This window comes from Synchiropus splendidus, chromosome 3 (genome assembly GCF_027744825.2).
Source record: "Synchiropus splendidus isolate RoL2022-P1 chromosome 3, RoL_Sspl_1.0, whole genome shotgun sequence".
NCBI classification, from domain to species: Eukaryota; Metazoa; Chordata; class Actinopteri; order Syngnathiformes; family Callionymidae; genus Synchiropus; species Synchiropus splendidus.
In genome coordinates, this window is record NC_071336.1 from 28161609 (window position 1) to 28188172 (window position 26564).

Consider the following 26564-nt stretch of genomic DNA (forward strand, 5'->3'; position numbering starts at 1 on the left):
TTGAAAGAACCGAAAACGTCATCTCTGTATGCAGACTATCGGTCACAATTTGCACCAGAACGTTGTCATGATGACGATCGAAACCGGCCGTGTTTGATACTTGACACCATGGGCATCAAAGAAATGATAAAGAGAAAACATTGTGTTGAGCCAGTGAGGCGCCGTCACCGCAAAAGTGGAGGATTGTGTTGCCACATTTTCATGGCAGAATGGTGGAGTTGGTTGCCAGAATTCCGCTGTCATGAAATGACACAGAGTTGTCGATCATCATTCTGGCTGTTACAATGTACTCGGCCGCTGAATTTCAGTGCATCTCTACTAACTATTCCGTTGATTTTGACTCGCCATTGTACAGTACTGAAGGCTGCCACAAACTTGTTGTCTGTTTGATTTAAATACAGTAATAAATTGCTTGTCAACATCTCTCAAAAACCATTAACCATGCTTTCATTTATTTTGATTCAAATACAGTTCAAGAAACATATATACAATAGTTCAAACTCTGAGATTATAAAATATACGCCTGTGCATTTCTTTTCTTAGAAATGAGTCTTGTCAGCAGAATCATTCTGTGGAAGAAAAAAAAGAGCCTTTTTAGTCAACGCTTCCTGTTTGGTCATGTCTCGAAAGAGAAAAGTGCATTACTCTGGTTTTTCAGTTTCTCTATCATCTTCTTGTTGAGCGTTCCGCCAAAGGCTCTCAGTAGTTTGGGAGTTGCTGGTTTGGGTCCAAACAGCGCCAGTCCTTTCTTCTTCTCTTCTTCAGCTTTGGCTGCTGCCGGGCCTTTGGCTTTCATCAGCTTCCTGCACACACACACACACACACACACACACACACACACACACACACACACACACACACACACACACACACACACACACACACACACACACACACACACACACACACACACACACACACACACACACAGGTTGTGTATGTTTCATTGCTTTCATTCCCACAAAAGTCCCACTTCAACTTATTGAAAGCTATTTGGACTAAAATATTTTGATTGTAGTAGTTACTTTGAAATGGGAATAAAAGGAAACTGAATGGATAGCAGCGATAATTCATGGTACTATTCACACTCCAAAGGTGACTCTGAGGAAGCAGCAGAAGCAGCAACACCTGCTTCAAATGGATGTAGTGAGTGGGAATTCTTCCCTAAGAGTCAGTACAGGACTTTGTCTGTGATACTAGTTATGACACAAAAGCATGTGCTGCAGAAAAAGGAAAGATAAGAGGCGACATGACGTTGAACCGTGATGCTTGTTTAACACCAAATGCCAGGGGGCAGCACATGACTCGGGTCAGCGATAAAAAGATGTATGTTTGACAACTATATTAAGCTTCATATACAGTGGTACCTCGGTTTTCGAATGTCTCGGACTTCGAACAAATCGGAATTTAAACAAAAAATTCGAGATTTTTTGGCTTCGGATTTCGAACGAGAATCCAGAACTCGAACGCCCCCGAAAAAAGACGGAAAAAACATAACGTGCGTGGACCGATCAGCAGTTCGATCCCGTTAGCTACATTTACTGACTGTTTTTTCCTCATATTGAGGTGTAAAACCTTTCCTGTCTCCGCACTGGACCGTGGTAGAGTGTCACAGGGGAGGTGCTGGAGCGCTCACTCCAGGGTTTGATGTCCTGTTGTGGGCTGGAGCTGGGACAGGGATGAGGCGAGTCTGGGACAGAGCGTGACTTGGTTTATGACTTTGTCACAGCCAAACTGCACAGAAGCGCACATTCAGAGCTGGACGCGCACCGGGCACCTCTTCACTTCTGGAGAGACGTCACTCACTCGGCAACCCCTCCCACATGCAGCGGCCACACACATAGAGGAACAGCGCACCTGCAGCAGACACTCTACATTCACTCCTACAAAAGACTATTTTAAGGCTTGGAACGCATTATTTCTTTTTCCATTCATTGTAATGGGAAAAATCGATTCAGATTTTGAACAAATCGCTTCTCGAACGGCCGTCTGGAACGGATTGTGGTCGAGAACTGAGGTACCACTGTGGTATATTATTATTATTGGTTTTAAAGGTATTTTATTGAAGAATACAATGATTTTCTCTGGGTTTCAATTGTTCTGCGCGTGGCTTCTTATGCGCAGTGTCCATCTCACTTAGCTGGGCTACAGGGAGGGACATAGAGCATGACTTTCTTTACCTTCCTTTCCTGGCCAGCACTTTCTGAGACTCTGGGTAGTGAACCAGGATATCAAACAGATCTTTCTTTTCCAAGACGAAGAGGTTCGCGAAGCCGTAGGCTTTGACGTTGGCTGTCCGTCTGTTCCCTCCATCTTTGGAAGACTGCAGCAGACTGAAAGGCCAGGAATCTTAAGTTGAACACCAGCTTGTGCCTGGCTCTCTGTGAGGAACTTCACCTGATTTCTCCAAACACACATCCGGCCTTGAGCGTGACGAACACGATGCTGTTGTCGGGTCCCCCCACCACCTGCACCGCTCCACTCTTGATGATGTACATCTCTTTGCCGATGTCGCCCTGTGCGTCAGCCACAGTGAGAGAGTTTGGATTTATGCCTCTGTGCATCCTGACCCGACTCACCTTCTTGACGACGAAGTCTCCTGGGAGGTAGATGATGGACTTGAGTCTCAGCAACATGTCCACTAACATCTGCTGGTCGCAGCCCTGAGGGTGTAGCCAGCGGGAAGTTCAGTCAACAGACCCATGAAGTGTGTCGATTTTGGAGGGGAACCTTGAAGAGATCGATCTTCTGAAACGTGGTTAAGTTGATGTCCACAGCGATGGCGGTTCTCATCACCAGAGGCATCTTGTCCAGCAGCTCAGATTCATCTGAGGGTTTTGGGAGAGAAACAACTTTTACATTTCATTTCCACCGTGCAGTAACAGTGCACTAGATGCATCTTTTGCAAGTTCCAGTCTGGAATGAGCTGAATGGATTGTCACCAAAGTTAGAACAATGGGGTTGTTGGGTCAAGTTATCTGGTCACCATGGAGGAAGAAGAACGGAAAAGTGAGTTTCCACAACTGCGTTTGTGTTGACGGTTGGTTAGACTGATGTGGATGTTCTTGCTAGGTGTAAAGCTCCTCGTAGAACGGGATGATGAAGTCATGACAGTGAATCTTTCAAAACCATTTCCATGTAACGCATTCCCTCACGGTGGCATCACCCCCTACAGGGTCCATCGACCCTAAGATACACTTCAACTGAGACAGGGAGATGACACTCACCCAGCATGCCCTGAGCATCCCAGGTGTAAGTGTACCAGGTCCGGACTCGGTTCTGGACAAGGGAGGGGATGCGGTTGGTCACCATGTAGGCCACAGTGCTGTCCATGGAGGCTCTGAAGTAGGTCTGTCCTGCTGTAGCTGCACCAATGACGTCTCTCATCTGCGTCAGAGAGATCGTGAGAACCAGCGGTGCCGCTTCTACAAGCTTATCTTCCCACCAAACACGTTCATATTTGACAGCCAAGACCCGAGGGAATCAGAGAGAAGGATTGAAGGAGAAAATGACACCAACTAATGCTAGTCTACATGGCTACAACTATCAGCGATATCTATCGGAGATGAGCGGTGAACTACGTTATATTACGTTTCCATCCAGGACAGTGCCCTTCGTGGAAACGTGCTATCAAAGTCTACAGTGAAAAGTATCTCTGTTACCTGGCCGATCAAACTGGAGAACACAAAGACGCCCGTGAAAAAGTTAGTCATCTGAAAGGTAATCTCAAAGACCGTGTGGGGTTCATTAAGACCCCCAATGTTGATCAGACTGCGAACAGCGTGGTAGTAACAACGCAGATACCTGTGGGAGAAGTCAGTGATCAGTACAGGGATGTTTGACTGCTGAGTTATCGGGCATGAGCTGATTCCCTTGATGCCTTGCTTTCAAATTTCCTTAAAGTAACAAGGAAAGACTCTTTTAAAAATAAGAAAAGACTACCTGGCCCAGCACTATGGACATAAACAATGCCCCCAAAAGGTAATTTGTCATTTGAAAGATGAGTTCGAAATCGCTGCCAGGAAGTGGCAACTCGGCGATCAACAGCAGCGACTTCTCCGCATAGAAGAAGCAGTTGAGGTAACTGCAGCGGCAGCATCAGAGGTGGGAAAATACAAAACAAGTACAGCTGAGTTGCAACTTCGGAGAGTGATGACATATTTCCAATTGAGATGTAGTGAACCGCTAACATGAGGTGAGTAGTGGACTGGTCATATATATATGTGTGTGTGTGTGTGTGTATATGTGTATGTGTCAGGCTTTTAGCTAGGAGGGCGTCTGGGCGTCTGCAAAACGTGAAAAAATTGACGCCCGATTCTCGACCGTAGCTTGGTCTCCAGATGCTGCTGTATACCAGCGTAAGAATCGAGAATCGGGCGTCCATTTTTTCATGTTTTCCAGACGCCCTCATAGCTAAAATCCTGGTGTGTGTGTGTGTGTCTTATTTTGAAGTCACCTGGATAATAGTGCTTGTCTATTACAAGGACACAAATAGCCACTCACGCGCTGCCCAGGCCAGAGTAAACCCATTTCGTCGTGCCAATGCCCTGGTATTCTGAAGCCACGTAGTAAAAGCAGGCATTAATGTGCAGCATGAAGAGGAGATAGCCGATGGTTCGAATCACTCTTGAAGCAAAAAAGAAGGAGAGAAGTCAGTGAGCCTGCTCACTACCTTCTGATAGCTCGGTACTTTACCTCCAAATATAAGCCTTGGCCATGATGCTTTCCAGGCGGTCGCTGAACTCAAAAAACGTATCTGCCTTGACAAGGAAGTGAGTATTAAAACACCAGTTCACCTTTTGCACACTGTTTGAAAGTGCCAGCAGATTTACCTTCAGTAGACGATTGAATCGAAAAACTGACTTGAATCCAAACTGTAAGTACAGCAAGTCAAAAGGGATGAGGGAAACCATGTCGGCCTGGAGGAGAAAGTTTGGTCACATTTTGGTTTGGAGTTTGTGTGTGAATAGTTTCCAAGCCGTCCCCGTAAACTTGTATAGTTATTTTGTCTTTTGAGAGCTTATATAAGTAGTATAAGAAAATGCATACATAACTGACAAAATGATAAAGAGCCCCGTATAGTCCAAGTTCAGATGAAATACAATACCACAAATCGTGATGATTCTCTGTAGTTATTCTTTGTAGTCAATCGGTCTTTCTGGAAAAAAAAGGAAAGAGAAGTTCACCCAGTGCAGCCTGGTCCTTCGAGACATCAATCTTACTATGATGTCTCCTCCTTTGACAAACTGTTTTCGTGACTGAAAGAGGACGCTGTCCATGAGGTAGATGACATCGGCCACCAGGTCCAGGGTGAACCACATGGGGATGGCAGTGGCCGTGTGATAGGGGAAACACATGCGCGCCGTGATGAACCAGGTGTTGTAGTTGAAGGCGAGAGTGACCAGACTCAGCCAGGCGATGTAGCGGCGATCTGACAGCAGAATCACAGGATGAAACGGGAGAACTCTTCCTGCAATTCTCAGCCTTGTTTACCTGTAAAGGGGTCGATGGTTTGACCCAACACTGAGTCCATCTTGTCCTCGACTGGCTTCAGCACGATGTCCACAGTCAACCAGAATTTGGCAATCGCCTCTGCCTTGATGTCCTTTTTCTTAAGAAGAGCCTCTGCCTGCTTTTTCTCCTCCTCCTCTTTCTTCTTCTCTTCGGCCTCCTTCTTTTTCTTCTCCTGCTCCTCTTTTTTCTTCTTGTCTGCCTCTTCTTTCTTTATCCGGTCCTCCTCTGCTTGCCTTTTTCGCTCCTCGACCAGTTTTTGGTAGTCATCTTTGCGCAAAATTGGAGCTGAAATAATGACAATACTTTTAAAAAAAAATCCAATTCAGATGATCCAAATTCCTCTGGCTTTTCAGTCAAGGTGCTCACACCGGCCTCATGTTCTCTTTTACACCATCCATCTCCATCATGTCCACTAGCAAGCAGCCTGAACAGGGGCCTTCAACGTTCCTCCTCTTGCTTTTCAGTTGTCCAGGACATTGTTTCATGTATCTGATCTTCGTTCAAGGCCCAAGAAAAGCTCCTCAGAGTGGCTTCCATCTATGTACTGGTAACTATTGAGCAGCACTGTTTTTGGCCACCTATTTTTAGTGAAGTCTTGGCATCAAGCTGTCATTATAGTTTTTATTTATTTTACTTACTCCATCCACTTGTAGTCTAGTCCAGTTTTAGTCGCCAAAAAGGCTCAGTATTTCAGTCTTATTTCAGCCGTTGTCATCTGTGGCTACTTTAGATTTAGTCTCATCGTGGCAATGGAATTCTATTTATCCCTGTCAATATAATTACCTTGTCAGCTAAATCAACAACATGTTGCATGGTTTTCATCAGCGATTAATTGTGTCAAAGGAATACTCATCATTGTTTTACATATTGTCCATAAATATACAAACATTAGCATGAAGTTTCCACACTTTGAGCATTGTTTTAAAATATCGTCAACATGGGTCAATAATGAAAATAAAAAATGAAAATAGCGTTTGAAAAAAAAGAAAAACCCAACAAAAAATAAAGACGGGTCGATGATGAAATTAACTACTTTCACGCTCGGAGACCTTTGATAAGAAACTAAAAACACTGCTTGCATCTCTGATTCAAACGCAGTTGAAATGCATCCTTGATGTATTTCCTGCGGAGCTGGTGTCCAATTGAGCTCATGTGAATTTGAAAACTAACATTCTTAAATGATGAAATAAATGTGGGACAATAATAGTGGGTGAAAACCTGCTGTGGTGGAGGCTTGTGCTCTCTAGTTGACTGTAGTATTTTAAGGAGACGGATGCAGCCAATATGTTTTCATTTAATTCTGCTGCAGATGACGATTCTTCAGTAAATAGCACATATCTAAGAAGAATATATTACATGGTTGAAACGTCACTTTAAAAGTGTTTATAATCATGTTTGTTTTTGCAACCATTATGATGAAATTGGACAGAAGAGACGCGGCAGGTTGACTTCCACAGCAGGAGTGAAGAAGCGCACTCACTGACTGGCGGGCTGAGTTCCGGTGATGACGCGTACTGGTCCACCACTTTCTCTTTGTAGAGGTTCAGTCTGTCTCTCATGCGGGTCACGATGCTTCTCAGCTGGTCATCAGAATACCTGTTGATGACGATAGGGGGCGGCGTCTTGGGGGCAGCCTCCTCCCTGTCAATGAAAAACATGGCAAAAATAAAGATGCAATATGTTTAGGATTTAGTATGTTTAATGTGTTTATCAGAAAATGTCCAAACTGGGACGTAGAACTGTCTCAAACATTTTCCAAATAAGCTGCAGGTGTCTTTGAGTTGCTATTTCTTAGTTTGGCACATTTTGTTTTTATCCTATTCACCTCCAGTTCAGGTGATAAGATTCAATGTTGACCTCCTGTTCACGCGAACTGACACGGTCAAAACAGGAGTTAGCCTTCCCTCTAGTGGACGCTATGCAGAACTACACTCATATTAAATACAAATAAACAAATACCCACTCAACAATTGAGCTTAAAAGCACCCAAATATCTGTCTCTAGCGCTACCATAACGCCAGATTCTCTAGCTAAATGTTGCTCTGATTGTTTTGTATTTGTACTTAATAATGACCAGTCAGCATTTCCTTGCTGACGAGTCAAATGGGTTGTTTGATGCTCCATGTTTTGTCCCCCTGGTTTTAGAGGTACAGTGGTGCCTCCGCTCTCGACCACAATCCGTTCCAGACGGCCGTTCGAGAAGCGGTTTGTTCAAAATCTGAATCGATTTTTCCCATTACAATGAATGGAAAAAGAAATAATGAGTTCCAAGCCTTAAAACAGTCTTTTGTAGGAGTGAATGTAGAGTGTCTGCTGCAGGTGGCTGTTCCTCTATGTGTGTGGCCGCTGCATGTGGGAGGGGTTGCCGAGTGAGTGACGTCTCTCCAGAAGTGAAGAGGTGCCCGGTGCGTGTCCAGCTCTGAATGTGCGCTTCTGTGCAGTTTGGCTGTGACAAAGTCATAAACCAAGTCACGCTCTGTCCGTGACTCGCCTCATCCCTGTCCCAGCTCCAGCCCACAACAGGACATCAAACCCTGGAGTGAGCGCTCCAGCCTCGGAGGTGTGGAGAGCGAGCACCTCCCCTGTGACACTCTACCACGGTCCAGTGCGGAGACAGGAAAGGTTTTACACCTCAATATGAAGAAAAAACAGTCTGCATACAGAGGCTGCGTTATGCACAATAACAAAGCGCCTCGTGGGTCAGCTGAATGGTCCGTGCACGTTACGTTTTTCCGGGACATTCAAAAACCGAGCACCACTGTACTATAATATATGAACTGGCCCGTGGAGGCACTGAAGAAGATGGACAATTGAAACTTCACTTTGGTCCTGGACTCAAGAACAACTTTTCTACTGGAAGCACTGTCACTTCAGTCTGACTCACACACTACATAAGAACTGTAGTTTGGAGGCCGTGCAATACTTAAAACAGGCTTCATCGCGAGTTTCTGATCATACATTTATCAAATGCAGCCCCCGCGTTTCCATGCGCGATGCCTCTTTAAAGCCCCCAGGATGGTCCCCTGAAGGAGATTTGGCTGCGTCTTGTTTGGTAGCTTGGCTTGAAGCGACCTGCGTGAGCTCCTTAAACCTAAGAAAGCTGTAAAGCTCTTAATCCACTTGGCGCTGATGACACTGTTGATATTCTGTGCCAGAGAGCGGACAGCTGATTCACGTTCCACTCCTCTCTCTCTCTCTCTCTCTCTCTCTCTCTCTCTGCCAGTGTCTAATTAATTAGAGTTCACAAGGTGATTAATTTGATCAGTGGTGTCGGTGTCTCTGGCAGACGACAGTTAAGTTACTTATGGCTGAATTTGACATTTGGACGCTCTTAAAGAGACCAAGGGTTTGGGGATCTGAGTTGACCTAACAGGCGGTGACGTACCCATCTGGTCCAGGTTGAGCAGGGTTAGCTGGAGCGGCTGCAGGAGCCGGAGCTGGGGGGTCGGTCTTGGCCGGAGCTGGTGCAGGAGCTGGAGCTGGAGCTGGAGCTGCAGGTGATGGAGCTGGGGCTGGTGCCTGGGTTTGAGCTGGTGCTGCTGCTTTGTCAAAGACACAAGACATTACCTCTGGAACATACTCACATTGTCATCCTCAGTTCACACTGTGGGTTTAGGGAGACTGTTATATTCGAACTGCCCCGTGGAGGCACCGAGGAAGACGGACAGTTGAAGCTTTTCTCCAGGAAGCACAAAAAACCTGGGTTCACTTATTTACATCCAGTCATCCATAAGTGCTGCCCTGCCACACCACTATGTGAATGATTTCACTTAAAAAAAAAAAAAGAATACTTGTCTTCAGGCACGCTGAGTGCATACGTTTGTTGCTACCTCTTGAGTTTGTATTGATTTGTTTTACGATTAAGTACAGTGATCCCTCGACTGTGTTGCAGATTGTATGTCACACACTTCTCTGTTAGAAGTGATCTTTTGTCCGTGGATTTGACTCATTCTGCACCATTTCAGCTTCAGTAGTTTCTCTCATTTCCAATGTATTTCAAACACTTTCTTAAGTCAACCGTGATGTAACCGTCTGAAGGTCCTCCAGATGCAGAGCTCGATGAAGGGCTGGGGAGACATGGGCCTCACAATAACACTGTAAAATAACAAGGCATGGACTCGCACACCAGTCCCATCTAGTCATGCTGAGTCATTCTAGGTGGTTTAGAGTTTAAGGACTGGCTTGTTTGAGTTGACTTTTTCAGGAGTGTTTCAGGACTCTGAATGATAATATTGTAAACAGATAATCTGCATTCCTAAAATAAATAACCTGCTATGTATTGAGGATATGAACTATGAGGATCTGGAGAGCTGGAGTACGTCATTATGTTATTCATCAGAAGGTAAAAACAAGTCTCTGAACTGTGAGGAGGTGCCAAGTAAAAATGTTTGCTGCAATGCTTCAGAATAAAGTGGCTTGAACTGTAGGTCTGAAGGACAAATCTGGACTGTCAAGTCATTTTATGTGGACCACAACAGATTTAAAATCCTATAGTTGAAAATTCAATATGAATTCAAAGTGCAACAAACAGTGTTCATGTCTGAAGGATGTGGATGTTGCCAAGATTAGTGTTCATACTCTGCCTTTTCAATTGACTTTGACGCTCCTGAACTAGAATATACGGCCGGTTGTTAATGTCAATTTCATACCTGTACTTCAGTCTAGTCCTGTGCATCATGTCTTGAACCCCTGAGTCAAAATAAATTCAAGGTTTGCCACAAAGTCTGATGTCAAGAGCGTTTAGTCTCTTTATGTGACAGAAAATATTTGAACTGTTTTGCTTGAATTCAGCCAAACATCTACTCTCAGTTTTCACCTCATTCTGACTTCCTCATGATCTTCAGTCTGTCTTTGTCATATCTGAGCAGCAAACCCATGTGATATGTAGCACTAGCATGCAGTTGTGTACGTACTTCAGGACGCTTGAAATGGTGATTCTCACTCACCCTGAGGTTTCTCTTCTGTCTTTGCTTCATTCTCTTTTGCAGCTGGTTTCTCTTCCTAAGTACAAGTTGACATTGTTCAATCTTGTTATCATTTACTGGTTATACACATGCACACACACGTTTGTCTTCCTGCCTTAGTGAGGACCGTCATTGCCATCACCCTTTCCCCAGCCTCCCACCCTAAACATAACCATCCAAAACACATGGCTCACCTTAACCACCACTCTGAACCCAACTGAAACCCAATGATAATGACTGAGTTATTTGAAGTTTGTATCCTGAAATTTAGGCTTGACCTCGTGCGTGTTTTGTTAAGAATTGGTCCCCACAAAGTAGGACAAACAAACAAACACACTGGAGGCGAAATGTTAGACACACAGCTCCACTCAAACACTGATCTGGAAAATATAGAAAGAGGGATTAAGGGGCAAAAAGTATAAGAACTTTTCTTCACTCTTCTCCTTTTCAGTCCCTGACTCATGAAAGCAGAAATATTGACTGACTTGTGTGCAATGTATCAACTCAGAAATCATGTGATAAAAGGGTTAAATTGTTTGCAATGCATCATTGAAATGAACATACAAATAGCTAAACAGTGAAAGCTTCATTCTGGATATTCAAGCTTGATGTTATAGAGCATCTTTACCTTGCTGGCAGCTGCGGGGTCAGGAGCCACTTTCCTTCCCCCAGATGCTTGAGGCACCTGGGGGCCACTGAGGTAGCTTTTCAGTTTCCCAAACATCCCTGTTGGCCTAGAGAGGCACCAGTGGTCTGCACTGACCACTGTGACCACACTCACTCCCCAGGCGGTCAGCCCTCTGATCTGTTGCTACCTGTCTGTCAGCCACTTCTCCCCCCGCCGCTATGAAGCCACACGCCCTGCGAACCAAGCTGGCGCTGATGCTATTAGTGCTTTTAGCAGCACTAATACCCTCTCTGGGTGAGCAGCCCCCGCCAGCACGATCAGGGACATGTTAGTCAAGCTGGGACCCAGCAGGATTATGACTGACCACCGAAGCTGGGAAAGCTTTTTCAAGCCACAGCTCCACAGGGTTGTCTCACTGAAGCTTGAAATGAAAGCGCAATTCCAGGCAAATGATGTCCGAACAACTGAGATGTTCAGGGGTCGGCAGTTCAGCTCTTCAGGGGCTGCTGTTTGTTGTCTTACTTTGAGAAACATTAGCATCATGAACCTGGTGAGAAAGCGAGCTAAATCCCATTCACACATCTTGAGTGAGGTCTTTCATCGAGAGCTTCAGGTGAGTAGCAGCGCCCCCTACCGACCCTACAAAAGAGCATGTGACATTTTAGGAAGACAAGTTCTGTGCAAAAGGAGTGGCTGTGGGTCCATGTTATAGTGAGTCCATATGCTGAGTAGACCTGTGTCTGTCAGAGGCGGAATGAAAACTGACCTTGGGAAGCAGTTCAAGGTAAATTCAGAGCCCAAACCTGAAGAGGCTGAACTTTCCGACATATGACTCACCAGTCTAATTGTCGTAACACAGAGGCGCCCTCAGTCAGGGGGCAGGAAATGATACCGTCTGTCCATCTGGACACCAGTGGATGGAGGAGCTGTACTGGTGAAATGTCACCACGATTACCGCTTGAACAATACCACAAAATCAAGCGCTCTTTCCTTGAGAGGCGCTTCATAGGAGGGACAGTCATTATGTCTTTTTCCTCATACAGAACAGAAAAAAGAAAAAGAAACCAAAGAAGATTTAATCATTTGGTTAACATTTACGGCTGGTGGACAACTTCATCTTTCTCAGATTTTTAATCCGCCCTAATCTACGACTCAAGTTGAGATTTTTATATATATATATATATATATATATATATATATATATATATATATATATATATATATATATATATATATATATATATATATACTGATTTCTTCACTGATGGCGACTTTATATATATATATATATATATATATATGGCCAAAAAAAGTCACCACCTGGATCCTGGATCTGGGGTTGCTGCAGTTGGTCAGGTCTAGGTTCAGCAACATTATGTGCTCAAAGAATGAGTTGAGCTGACTACCTGAATATACTGAATGACCAGGTTATTCCATCAATGGTTTTTTTCTTCCCTGATGTCTCGGGCATATTCCAAGATGACAATGCCAGGATTCACCGTGCTCAAATTGTGAAAGACTGGTTCAGGGAGCATGAGACATCATTTCCACACATGGACTGGCCACCACAGAGTCCAGACCTGAACCCCACTGAGAATCTTTGGGATGCGCTGGAGCAGGCTTCGCGCAGTGGTCAGACTCTACCAGCATCAATGCAAGGTCTTGGTGAAAAATGAATGCAACACTGGATGGAAATAAATCATTGCTTTGGTTTGATCCAACATGTTCTGCTCTTGCACTTTTGGTGTCATAGCTGTTTAAAAACTGCTTTTTTAAACTCTAAAACATCTATTATTTTAACAATACATGACCGTATTCAATTATCTGTGTGTACTGTATCTTATCTTATAATACTCTCATATATCAAGGCAGCATAGACTGGATTCGCTGCAGTACCGCTGACGGCCAGATGGTGGCAGGGCAGCCTTTACTATCAGCTCTCCTCGCACCTCCTCCTCCTCCTCCTCTTCTCCACGACAGATGATGAAACTATTTCTTAAGAATTAGCCAGATGCTGTTGAGATTTATCCAATCCCCAGAAAGCAAAGAAGAGTAGACAGCATTCTGTCTCGTCAGCATCTCAGATACGGCAACATCTGCTGCACCCCACAAACAACTGATGGTTAAATGAGGAGGACTTCAACATCCTTCGACGTCTCTTTGTATTGAGTCCTGAACAATTGCTGCACTCTTGTGCCTAGTTTACGCATGGTTTGTCAGAGCCGCTCGCTGGCGTTAAGAGGCCTGTGAGGGCGGCTGGGGTTGTGAGCGTGATTCTGAGTGACAGCTCTGTGATGCCAATTACAGCTTCAGTCACGTGTTTGCAACAGTCACAACAGAGGGGATCAGTGGGGGAATCAGCTGACAGCTCAGGTGTGGAAGGACGCCCACCGAGCGGACGGGAATTGACTGGCAGGGGGTTTTTAACTAAGGATTCGGTCACCGCGGGCCTCTGTTGTCAATATTTAAAGACCTGCTTGGCTACGTTCTATCTATTAAGCTGTCATTAACCACACTCCGACGAGTGCAGATTAAAAAAATAATAATAATAAAGTCTATCTTTCAGTTGTCACTGTTGCTGCCCACCGCTTGTGTCTATGAAGAAGAAAGTCCCAGGTGTGAGTTTTCCACACGGGAAAGTAGCAGCAAAAGGAGAAGTCAACTTGAGGCCGCGGTGAGGTCAAAACTGCGGCCACACCAGCCAACCACCTTGAGAGGAGGCTCAGAGCGGGCATCGGCGCCACCACTCACTGCACCAGGGGCCCACAGGCAGCAAGCCATATATCACTGTCTAACCTGGCACCACAGGCAAACTGGAAAAAGGAAAAAAAAAAAGCCTGTTACAGCGATGAGCCGGAAACTGAAGGCCACTCTCCCAGATCGGGGTTGTCTGGAGTGATGACTCGAAGGTCGTCTTCCTCTGACATGCCGGTCATCTCTCATAAATGTTAACAGCCTCATTTCTTTCTCCTCTTTTTTTTCCATGTACAACAAGCCTCGCGGCGCAGGTCACGTCTTCCGTCTGGAGTCAGCTGCATAAACCTGCTGGTTGGCGTATGACCACTTCCTGTTCGACGCGGGTCGTGACAGTTCAGAGATGCGAGGTCACGTGTGGACTCACTGATCTTCAGCAGAAGCTCAATAAGCAGGATGAAGAATGAGAGGCATTCAGGTTAGACAAGTGCTGTCTACCTTCGTCCTTTCATCGCTATACTTGTGTGGACCAGTCCTTGGAAACACACCTTCTTCCAGGGATATTGTAGGTCATTATAATTGAGTTTGGGTTTAGTTTAGAGTCCTGTTAAACAGCCATTTGTTTTAGATGGTCAGGTTTCGGGTGAGAGGCTGGGGAAAGGGTTATGCCAATGAGCGGAACCCACAAAGATGGTGGTGGTGTGTGTGTGTGGAGGCTTGTTCATCCTACTTTATGGGAACCAACTCTTGAGCAAATACGATCCTTGTGAGGACCATATGACTTTGTTGGGACATTTGGCTGGACCCTGCAAGTTTTAGCCTCAATTTTAGGATGAAGACTTCAAAATAACTTGGCCATCATCATTCGGTTTCAGTTTGGTTCAGAGTCGTGGTTAAGGTGAGCCATTTGTTTTGGATGGTTAGGTTTCAGGTGAGAGGCTGGGGAAAGCATTATGTCAATGACATGACATATTGGCTTATCATTTTACATTGAACGGCTTACTGTTACATCAGTTAGATTAGATTGTACTTGATCTCCCCAGTATTGACCTCAGCATAAGTTTGCGCTCAGACACTGCCTCTCTCTTCGGAGCCTGTTCTGGGAAGCAACAGCAGGCTTTTGAAAAGTAAGACAGGGTTGATCCTGTAGCTAATATACGCTTGTCTGAGAGATGAAAGTCCTAGAGTGCACGGCCGGTGCACTGAAACTGCACATGTTGTGTCTCTGCTGGTTTGTCCCCACGGGCTGAATCCATCACATCTTCCTCCTTCCTCATACTTCTTCTTTATTTAACTTGCTTTCCTGGGGAAGTATGTTTATCAGCCCTTCTTTAACCTCAAAAATCTACAATCTGTTGACGGTTACTCTACAGCAGGGGGCACCCACTATTGACACTCGACCAGGCGTGAGGCCAAAATGTTAAATAAGCTATAGGCATAAGGGAAATAAAAATGTTGTACAGTGTTTATCTTCATCTAGTACTGCTTTTACAGGAACTGAAACACTTTATTTTACTTTATTTTCCATTGTTAAGCTTCCGTATGTCTCACAACACAAGAGTTACTCCTGTCTGAAGTGACAGAGTTTTCAGTGAACAACTGCGCTAGTGGGCCACAAAAGGCGACTTGATTTGGCCCTGGGGCCTCGAGTTGGACACAGGCTTTATAGTCACAATGATGAATGCTTTTAACTGACTATCAAGCGAAAGGTATTGTTTACACTTTAGCTGGAAAGGGCTAAAATATCAAGTCGCTGTTCTGTGTCTTGGTTCAAGATGATGAAGGGTGTTGTCATTATATATATAATAATGTATCCATTTGAATCTGTTCACTTTCATATGAGCCTGACGTCACATGTCCACAGCCGCTGTGACACGTGATGCCAGGGGAGGAAGGTGAAGGTTAATGAAAAGTTTGCCTCTCATCTCGGCTTGTGTCACCTTCCGTCGACGCAGACACAGATACCATCTCTTCCTCCCCTCCCGTCTCGGAGCTCTCGCGTCACGCTGGCCTCGGGGCTGCCTCCCTGCCGAGGCCCACTTCCTCTGGATAAAAGCCATGGAAGCCACTATCATCATATCTGAGCTTCAGATGCCGTCTGCGATCTGTCAGAGCTGTGTGTGAGGAATGTAGGACAACCTTCCTGTTTGGCCTGCGAGTGTGAATTATGTGCAGCATGAAATTCTGCAATAGCTCGCCCTGTATCGTGCCTTTTTGTGGGAATAATCTCCTCAAGATGAACCGGGCATGTTAGAATAACAAAGGGAAGTTGGCCACAGCTGAGAGGTACAGCCCTCAATTGCTGCTTTCACCATGATGAACTTGCTGCTGCTCCACTTGGGGTGCAGCAGGTGGAGTCTCTGTTGTGTCTCCGTCATTCCTGGGAACATGCTCCAGACATGAGTGTCTCCACAAGTTCATCTATTATGTATCAGATATTGCAAAATTACTCCTGCCAATCGGCTTTGCTCAAAAGAAAGTGGTGTAAATATATATATATATATATATATATATATATATATATATATATACATACTGTATATATATATATATATATATATATATATACATATATATATATATATATATATATATATATGTATATATAGAGTAGAATCACATTTCTGCGCCAGTGCGCCCATTATTAACATGTTAAAGGTGAACAAAATAAATATCTCAAACGTTTGCACTCACCAAGCGCTAAGTGGCGAACTTTCTCCGCCTGGTTATCTCGCCGGTATAGATGCAGGGGAAATGCAGGTGCGGAGAACGGTGTGATACACGCTGGAATGTCACCAAACATCTGTGGTTTCATTGCTCTGAAGCTAGTTTGCCCATAAATATCCTCATATGTTTAAGCCACAGGCTTCCGAGAGCGCGAAAAGAGGTGCGGTTATTAGTCCAGAAATGACGGTATGAGTATCCACTCACAGGACGCGTACAAGTCACATTCAACGTGAACCCAGCTAGAAGGCCTTGCTGTCTCCAACTCGTGATCTGATTGGCTCTTGCAACTATCCATCAACTATATGTGTTCGTTCACTCTGAGGGCACCTGCGCCTGCACTGTTGCTGCTGAAGGCCTTGGACATGGCGACACAAGCTAGCTGAATTCTGACTGGATGAAAACTCTAACCTGGGATATACTATGACATAAGTATGATTATTATATATACTATATGTAATATATTTTGTGAAAATACATAAAAATGAAATTCACTTTTGTCATAAATATGCTCATGATTATATATTTTCATTAGAATAGAACTGTCGACTTTTTGCATCTCATCATTGGTTCCATTTAGAAAGCACATTGTTTTAATAGTGTTGAGACCTTTGCGGGCCGTGAGCAGAAGCTTGCTTGTTGACATTCATGCGTTTTTCACCATAGTAACTATTCTATCTGTAACAGCAGTGGCTCTCTTTGGCGCTGCACAGTGTTTATAAACATGAGGATTCAAATGTTTAGTAACATCGCCTCTTTCTTATTTCAACATGGCAGACGAGAGGCGACGTAGAGCTAAGTTAAATTTAAAGTTTCCTTGGCAACAAACTTTCTTGCCCCAGATTGTTTGGAGAACCTCTAATTGGCTGAAACACTGCTCGCTGCCTTGCGTCGTAACTGGATGTCATAGTTTGGATTATTCTGTTTGTGGCTGGAAGCAGCTCACTCAGGGAAAAACGTGTTTAAAGAGACTTTTCAGAGATCCCAACTGTGTGTGTGTGTGTGTATATGTGTTATGTGTGCATGCATTTAAAGTACTGCTGACCTTGTATCACGTCGAAGTCCAACACAGGTTTTTTTTTTTTTTTTTCCACGTGCACCTGCTGCCTCATCAAATTTTCACTTTCAGAGGCGGGCAGCCAAATCCCAATAGTAATAAGCGCATACGCACACACAATCATTTTGCTTGTCCCACTGAGAGTCTGATGCTCAGCCAAACAGGAATTGCATACATTGTACCCGCCTCCCTGCTGGGACACAGCACCACAGCCCACCAAGTTGTCTTCTTGAAAAGGACAGAGGTCCAGCCCTTGCTCATACTTGCCTTAGCTGGACTTGTTTTTTTTTGTTTGTTTTTAAAGGAAGTTTTTAAAGAATATTTTGTTGCCAGCTAAAGGGAGTGAGATGATATTTTCTATTGAGACCTCTGTTGTGATGTGAATGTCATGGGGAGCCTACAAACAGTGCTGTATGCAGCCAGGAATTGCTCGGGCTTTTCAGCATGTAATAAGTGCGACAAAGAGAAACGCTTCCTAGATGCACTCCCTCCGGTAGCATCACTATCACACTTCTTACGAATCGATACCCGTTGTTCTTTCTCAGATGTATTGACGTACTTTCACGCTACAGGCCTGTTGGCTGCGTCCAGACGCTTTGCTTGCGTCATCACAACACCCGATTTCAGTCCTGTTGTTTCGGTTGTGAATACTTTTTGGCAGCCTCATTTTTAGTGCAGATCTGCAGGAGACAAACATGGTATTAGGCTTTATTGACAAACACTTGAACAAACGTCGTGCTTTCTTTGAAATGCATGGGATTTCATGTCAGTGACGACAACTATTGTTTCCTGCTTGCACCAATTACTGCAGGATTATATCAATCCGCGTAACAGCTCGAGCCGCGTGATGTGGCGATCTTCTTTCTGGGATTTCTGGGAGAGAGCTGAGACAGATGGGCGTTGGTGTTAAGTTGCAGATCAGCTGTTTGGCATCAGATATGGTGACTGAAAAAGGTCCAAGATCAGTCCAACACAGAACCTGTACGGTACGACCAACTCCGTCTCTGCATGGACAGGGACCAAGTTAGCTGACAAGCCACAGGTGCTAATGCTAATTCTGCTCTCTGCTATGTGACTAAATTATCGCGATGTGTTTTGAGAAGTCTGAGATGCTTGGCAGTGCCTGCTGCTGGCTGCGTGTAATTGCAAGCTAGGCGAATGACCGTCGGGAACGCTGTCGGGCGGACAGGAGATCAGAATGGAAACGTACAAAACTGAATAGTCGAGTTTCAAGTGTGACTCAGGTCCAAGTCCTTGTCTCTGATCCGTGTTATGGTGTTAGTCCTGGATTTAAGAATGATAATACGCAGGAATTCTTAGGAAGCACCTCTATTTTTATCGCGGACCATTTGGCGACTGCGTCAATCCGGAGTACAGTGGCTTGTTCAGGAAGGAAGCCAGTCGATGAAAAAAAAAGAAGATTGGGTATATTTTTTCATGAGCTTTCCAATCTCTGAAGCGTCAAGATGACAGCCCAGCCAGCAGCACATGCACCAAGATGAAAATCTATCCCGCTTGACACGTTGAGAAGTTGTGGTGCCGCCACTTTTGGTACGGCAGGATACGACATCACAGGGATTCACTGGAGCAGTGCTTTACGTGAAGGGTGGAAACCTGGGGTTAGCCACTCTTACAAGATGCTCTGCATTTGTGGTCTGACAGTCTAATACAGGCTGAGTTTGGGTCTTATGTGCTGAATTATTTTCTCAGCCCTTGAGGGTTTATTGCAGACTTATTTAGTGTGGTGATCAAATGAAAAAAGAACACATTGCTCCCATCTGAGATGCAGAAGACATCAGTCTAGCCAGCTATTGACATCTGCTGGAGTGGAAATGCTCCACGCCGTTTCTTTTTGGAACTCTGGTTAAGCTCGCAGAATGACTTTATGAGCCCTGGGCATAGAATCAGAAGTCAACTTGCTGGAGAAAAACGAGCCCCTGAAATCTGGAGCATCCAATAATGGCCAGTTAATAGACGGAGGATTAGAGTGCAAGGCCGTCCAAGTGCAACCATTTCTTTTCCCATGCGTTTGAAACCATCGCGCTACGTTCAAGGACTCACTTTGAAACCTTGAAAAAGCCAAAAGAGTTTTGAGTTCAAACTTCAAACTGTGTTTGGCCAAGGCTGATCGTGTTTCACAAGCATGTACTGGGATGCTTGTGTTATGACGGACATATGCAGTTTTTTTAAAGACAAATGTTGAGAGTCCCTTTGGAAGTCCCTCATTCAAGACTCCCCTAGTTCTGTAATTCATTTGATCTGCTGTCGACCAGCTGGATGTACATGAACCACTTTTCCAGGACAAGTCGCAGCCACATCTGGAACCCCTTCAGATGACTCCACTCTTATAGAAGCAATTGTTTTAACCTGACAGTCTTCTGGTGAATGACCATCACGTTGGCAAGATGATGTGGTCATTGTTCTCCCATCAGTCGTTCTCAACCACATGGGAATTAAGGAACAAACCTCCTCCTCCTCGCCAATGCATCTCGCCCTGTGACTCTAAGTTTTACCTTGTGAATGAGGCACTTGGAGTCATGATGTCACGTACCTTAGGTGAAGACCCATCCATCCTACGCCATGAGTGTCTCCACGCAGTATTATTAACTCTGGCTTTATGAGTGAAGCAACCTTTAAAAAGTAACTGCAGTTCCACTTTAACATTTGCGCCAGTGTGTGTGTGGAGACCAGTGGAGTGCAGTCAGAGTAATGTCACTCAACCGCCCTGCAGCGTGTCAAAACACTATGAGCAAGGATGTGTCAGTTCATTAAAAAAGTAGATGGAAATCTTCTGCCAGAGAGTTGCGTGTACCAGAACAGTGATTCTTAACCATAGGGCCGGGGCCCATGGTGGGGCCGCGAGGGCCACTAGAGGTTTTTTTGTTTAACACCTCTGGGCCATGAGACGCTCAGTTTTAATATAGTAGTCACATATGGTGACAGTAGTGTGTCACTGCATTGACTTGACAGCTGCAAATCTGTGAGCGTTAACAACTATGGAGAAGTTCTTGAAAGGAAAAAATGATAAAGAAAGTGATGCTGCTCTCCAACTGTAAAAACTGTTCATGAAAGCACCTTTTGAATTCATTTTATGGCGATACTTTCATTTCCACTTTACTTATTTCTTCTTTGGAATTTAAATAAAATATATAATTTTAATGTTATGATATATTTAGATGTGGTTTTATTATGTATATTTTATTCAGTTTGCATCAAGTGTATTTTTTCCTTTTATTCCTTAGTAAATTTGATGAATATGACTTGCACCTGGTTCTGCTGCTGGTTGGACTTTTCGATGACAAATAAATATCTTTGCGATGATCACATGGTTTCATGTCATTTCACAAGGTTTTGGTTTGTTCACGTAGATTAAATGTGGTTGTTGAGCACAAATGAAAGTAATGAATCAGTTCTACTGAATGGGCCCCGGTCCCATTTGTTCTGGGAAAGTTGGGCCCCGAGATCAAAAAGGTGACGAAGCCCTGTCAATACACTGCTACACATGATCTTCACTGGCCAGATGACTGACTCTCTTGAAAACCGTTTACAAGTGCGTCTCGAGACCCAATGGGTGTTTTTACGTTCCACTGGAGGACCAATACCGCAGCGATGCAAACTAAGGGACACCCACACTGAGCCGATACAGCAAGGCATTAATGAGCAGATACTAGGCCAAGCACAATCGATACACAGCTTCATGTTAGGGTGGATATGGAAATGTGATAACTGGCTTTGCATCTGTTTGTCCACCGAACCAGAGGCTGCGGTCAATAGCTGCCAAGCTTCTACGCTCGTGATGGGGAAGCTTGTTCACCGCTTTGTTTCGTTCCTCTCTTTTCTTGCGCTGCTAAATCCAACAATGCACCTAAGGATTTCAGATCAAGAGTCAGGAGCTGTTAGCTTCTTCAGTCTTTGACCTCATTTACGCAAGTCTGCTCTGGCTGCTCCCACTTGGGCCTGCTGTTTGCTTAAGTGCCCTCAGCTGTCCTCCACTGGTTGTGCACTTGTGTTTGTCAGGATTATTACAGCTTCAAGCCCTGATTCTACTGGTAGATTCAGAGCTGTTCTTTTCAATCCCTCTGTACAATGTTAGTCGGAACAATTTACAGTCAATATCTGGCGACAACCAACTGCCCTTTATCCCTGTTCTCTCATGATTTACCTGGAGTGTATGAAATCCTCAGGTCCTTATTGACTTCCAAGATCAGCTCTGGACCTCCCCTTCCACCAGTCACCAGATGCTAGCTTGGGAACTGTTTGCTTTCTAGCTGGAATTATTGTCTTGTCTCACACAAAAGTGATTCCACTTCATATAGCTGTCGATGCTGTCCCTGCTCCGTCTGCTCATCCGACCTTCTCAGACTTCAGTGGGACAGTTGCACTGATGCCTTGACCCCAGTTTATAGAACAACTTTCATCCAGACAGCTGTGAGTGCTTGGAAAAAAAAAGAGGTATGAACTAGAGTGATGTGACGTCTGTACCATGGAGCAGAAGGGTGGCATAAACACCTCCCTGGTTCTCATCAAACCATTGAAAGGAGTGGAGAGACAGTCGAGTGCTGGAGAACGGAAGAAGGGAAGTTCCTTTTCTCCTTTAGCCGTGGAAGAGTTGCTATTGTGCGAAGTGGCACAATGTGAAATGACTTTTCCTTCCATTCTTATCCGCAGGGTCAAGTGAGGTAGAGCGTCTTTCAGGACGAGTCAGGTGCGCTGAAATTCTCCACGGCGCGCTGTCAAGAAAGAAGCGGTTTATTTTGGGTTTCTAGGCTCGGCAGTCATTTCAGGACTTGGTTAAAGGCCACGGGAGATGGCAGCATCATTCATTACAAGTGGCTGAACTCTTCACTCTGCAATTGCCAATGGAGTGCCTCCAGTCGAGTGGAAAAGGAGAGCTGCGTGCACATAGAAAATTACAGAGTTCAGTTTGGTTCAGTCGTTACGTGTACCAGAGAGAAACGTGAATAGAGACGCAGTGGAGTTGCAGAAATATGTCGCCGTCATGAATTGTCTGCTTAATTGAGTCTTAAGAAAAAGAAAAAAAAACGCTCTCTGCTACTGCCTTTATTCCGTGAAGTACCATGACTTTCAATCATCAGACTTTTCAGATGAAACTTTTTTTGATTGTTATTCTGTGTGAAGAATCTGTCACATGTTCATGACGCTCCACAGAAGAGATGGAGCACAGTGAGGGAGCCTCCTTACTTTTACAGGCATATTCAGATGGAGGACCAGCTGGGAACTCATGTGGCCACTGTCCTCTGTCACTTTCTTTTCCTACACAGTTTCACTCCTCAGGCATCCCATATTGACAAATGTCTAGATGCCCAGGAGCCTTCCACATTGCATGTTGACTCATTAGGTTTTCAATTGACTCATATGTGGCAGTTCCTGATGCCGTGGGTAACACTTTTGTCACTTTTGTGACCTTTGCAGTCGGGCCAATACATGCAAGTTTAGAGTCAGATGCACTTTTTCTTTGTGTTTTTTGTTATTATTATTATTATTATTAACTTTATTTTGAAATTCATTTCTATTACATCCAGTCATGTGACCGGTGACAGCCAAAAACAAGGACAAACCAGAAAATTTGACTGCAGAAAATACAAAATGCAATTGAATGATTGTTAAAACAAAACAAAAAAAACGTGTCTATGATGACAAAATGCATGTATGTTATCTTCTGTAATGGACACATGATGTTAGAGGGTAGAACAGTGGTTTCATCACAGAGTTGCCAGGTTCGTACACGGCATCTGCCTTTCAAATGCGTTGCTTTTTTTGGTCAGAGGTGCCGCTTCACTGCCCCCATGTGCGGCATGGGGAGTAGAAGGGGCTGCCGCTGCTTTATTGCAGGTGAGGAAACCTGTCTCACAAGAACTCACCTAAACGTAGCCAGCAAAATAAGTGTTGTGAAATTCTTTGCTGAGTTTAAGGATAATTTTGGAAGAAACAAAGTGAAAAAGGATAACTTTTCTCTGTGTTCTGTGAGACTGTGTTCAGTAAAAAAAAGGCGACAACATGTCTAGCAGGGGTGCTGTTGTCAAGGCGACACAGCTGTTTTACAGTGCATTGAATTCATTGAATACAAATAATAAGACATGACACATTAAAACAGACCAACAGGGATAAGTGGATGACTGTAAACAACTGGATACATTTCTGGCAATGATCTTCTCATTTATTTGTCTTATGTTGCTGTATTTCTGTTTTGTATTTATATCTGACAGGCAAAATAAAACCATGCATTCATGGTGAAGGAACTGAAACGGCTGCCAAATACCCAGAGCACTCCTCATCCAGAAATGGTTTCTCTCTCAGAAATAAAAATAGGAGCCATTAAATATTCAATGTTGTTTGTAAATTTTTAACCAAGGGACACTCCCGGATTCACACGCTCAATTGATCCCGTACTCGGCTGCTTTGAAAGCTGACGTGCCATGGCTCAGCTCATATTATTTAATTTATGTTTAATTGTATCCGGGGCTCACGCTAAGGTAGATGAGAGGTGCGCTTACAGCGGAGAGGAGGGTGCGTGACGGGCCTCTGGAGCTGTGTGGAGTGAGAACTGAAGTCGGCTATTAATAGTTGATGAAAATAAGGTGCTCTTAAAATATGGTGGGGAGGCCGTGCACCCGCTGAACCCTCCCAATGTTTCCCTTGACTCAGAGATTCTGCTACAGCGTACAGTGTATTGACTACTAACTGGAACCTATCTATGAAGTGTAGTGTTGCCTACCCAAACTGTTAAGTGCAGTAAATCTTGGACCAAGAATGTTCGATCCCACCAGGGTCCCATTCTCAGTGGACGAAATTGAGATGTTGGGCTTCATTGTCTCACCATTGAGACTTCTTCTATGATAGCATGCTGGTTTGAAACCATGCTGTGTGGAAAGATAAATTATGTTGTTAGAAAGGTACAGTGTTGCAATGCTGTGGCTGCCCCTGTTCTTGTCACCGACCAACATCTCCCGCTTAACAGTCAGTGTTTGCTTACATACAACGGTGTCTTCCATTGGGACAGACTTGAAGCACCAGCTTCTTGGTTTTACTAGCCTCAGCTTTAGAACCAATGGCTCTCTGTGTGCTATAAATAAAATCAATAGAAACAGGTTTTCACTGCGACTCTCTGCTGTACACTGACACGTTCCAAATCTTTTCGACTCAAGCAGATATGTTATATACTCTTTGACTTTATTAAACATTATCTTGGGGTTATATGTTGCTAGTGCCGATTGAACACTGCTATCTGATGGATACTCTTATGAAGGAGGACCAGGATTCATTTCCTTTCATCACGCCATACGGGACGGAGGTTATTGCCAATAATGAAGGAAAAATACCCTGATCAATGTCTTATTGGCTGAACAAACAGCCTCAGCTTTCCCTGGCGTTCTGCTTCAGCAGAAATAAAATATTATTTCTTGAACCCTTTATTTTCAATTCTTCTTGGCAGAGTTGGGTCGTGAGCTCACAGCCCTGTGTTTGAGCGTTTAACGTCAGCTGTCATGGTGGAAAACCCCGGAGAAAATACTGGGTTAAGAACACCCATGTATTAATTGTTCACTGCTTCTCTTCCACTTGTTACCAGCTGCAGGAGCGTTGTGGTTTTTGGATGACGATTTTAAGGGCCAGTAAAATTATTTTGCAGCAGCATTGCATGAACCAATTAAATCTTAGAAAAGGAAACGATGACTGACTTGAATAATGGGGAACTGATGCAACATCATCTGTACAGCTCCATATTCAAACATGGATAGCTAAAATTTTAAGGATATCATACATAGAATTTTCTAATTTTAATTCCAAAATAATGTACGACAGCTGACAGTTTTCAGGACTGGTTTTTAAACAGCATAGCAACATGAGACTCCATTTTGTCTGGTTGTGGCTCTGGAATAAAGCTATGAGAAACAACCTGGAATTAGAAACTACTGGCTCTGTTTAGGTTCAAGATAATCCAAGGCCTTGTGGACCAGAAGCAACCCTCAAATGACTCGCTCAAGTGGAGTGACGCAGTCTTGTTTTGAGTCATGGTGACAGAAGTGTTACAGTGCGGAATTTCCATTACTATAATGAAACCTAGGTACTAAAGTGTCACCTATTCACTACAGCCACAGTACAAAACTCGAGATTAATGGCAAATGAATTACACATTTTGTATCTGTTCTAAATGTCACTCAAAGGAAGACTTTTATCTCCTCATGTGTGGACAATAATGTTTTCCTCAGCCAACATTTGTTTACAACATCAACGCAACATGACAGATAATGTCAAGAATATTCTTTAGAATGACCTCACCGGCACTGAAAAGGCTAAAAGTTGGAAACACATACCTTGAAGAACAGAACAGCAATGATGGAGGAAATGATGCTCATGTTCAGAAAGTGAGTCTTTCAGTAATTCTATGTAACAAGTGTGTAATTACAAGACTTAGCAGTGCATTATGGCACCTTTTCCATACATGCTCACTGTGTCGGTCATTACCAAATACAGCAGTAAGTGTCGTTCTCTCTTTGTTCAAGTGAAAGTAATAGTCTCAAATATAAATGTTTTATAAAAACCTATGAATGGAAAAGAATCCTTCATAGCTAAGGTGGAGATGGAAAGGGCAAACACCCTCTTACGGTAATTCAGTTTTGTTGTCGATGTTTGAGCAGGAAAGCTGCACGAGGATTAGGTGGAATGTCTAGCTGACAAGTCTGATGTCTGCGGAGCTGAACACTCTACTGATGGTAACTCAGTTCACATCAACAGCAACTGCAAATTACTTTGTCGAAAGAAGCATCTGGCTTGACTCTTAAACGAAAGTTGCTATTCAAAAAACTGGCTCCTTTTCGTCTCTGCTCCTCTCACAACTGCTCTGCTTCTCGATTTGTCTGCTGTGTACTACGATAGGAACAGAGGGTCATTCAAAACGTGCATGTGGAGATGCCTTGAAAACACATGGCCAACCTCACGTCAAAAATATCAGTGTTATTACGCT

At 44.1% G+C, this 26564-nt stretch overlaps 1 protein-coding gene across 1 annotated transcript; it reads right to left on the minus strand.

The window, feature by feature from the left end:
* Positions 1-616: 616 nt before the first annotated feature.
* On the minus strand, positions 617-11202 carry LOC128755983 (cyclic nucleotide-gated cation channel beta-3). Its single transcript, XM_053860103.1, has 17 exons — positions 11107-11202; positions 10461-10515; positions 8900-9056; positions 6995-7155; positions 5494-5799; positions 5223-5431; positions 5108-5158; positions 4833-4919; positions 4696-4760; positions 4504-4626; positions 3663-3804; positions 3228-3387; positions 2731-2828; positions 2580-2663; positions 2398-2516; positions 2181-2333; positions 617-803 (listed from the first exon to the last, which is right to left on the minus strand). Exons 1-17 carry the CDS (start codon positions 11200-11202, stop codon positions 617-619), a joined length of 2253 nt encoding a protein of 750 aa, XP_053716078.1.
* Positions 11203-26564: the final 15362 nt, after the last annotated feature.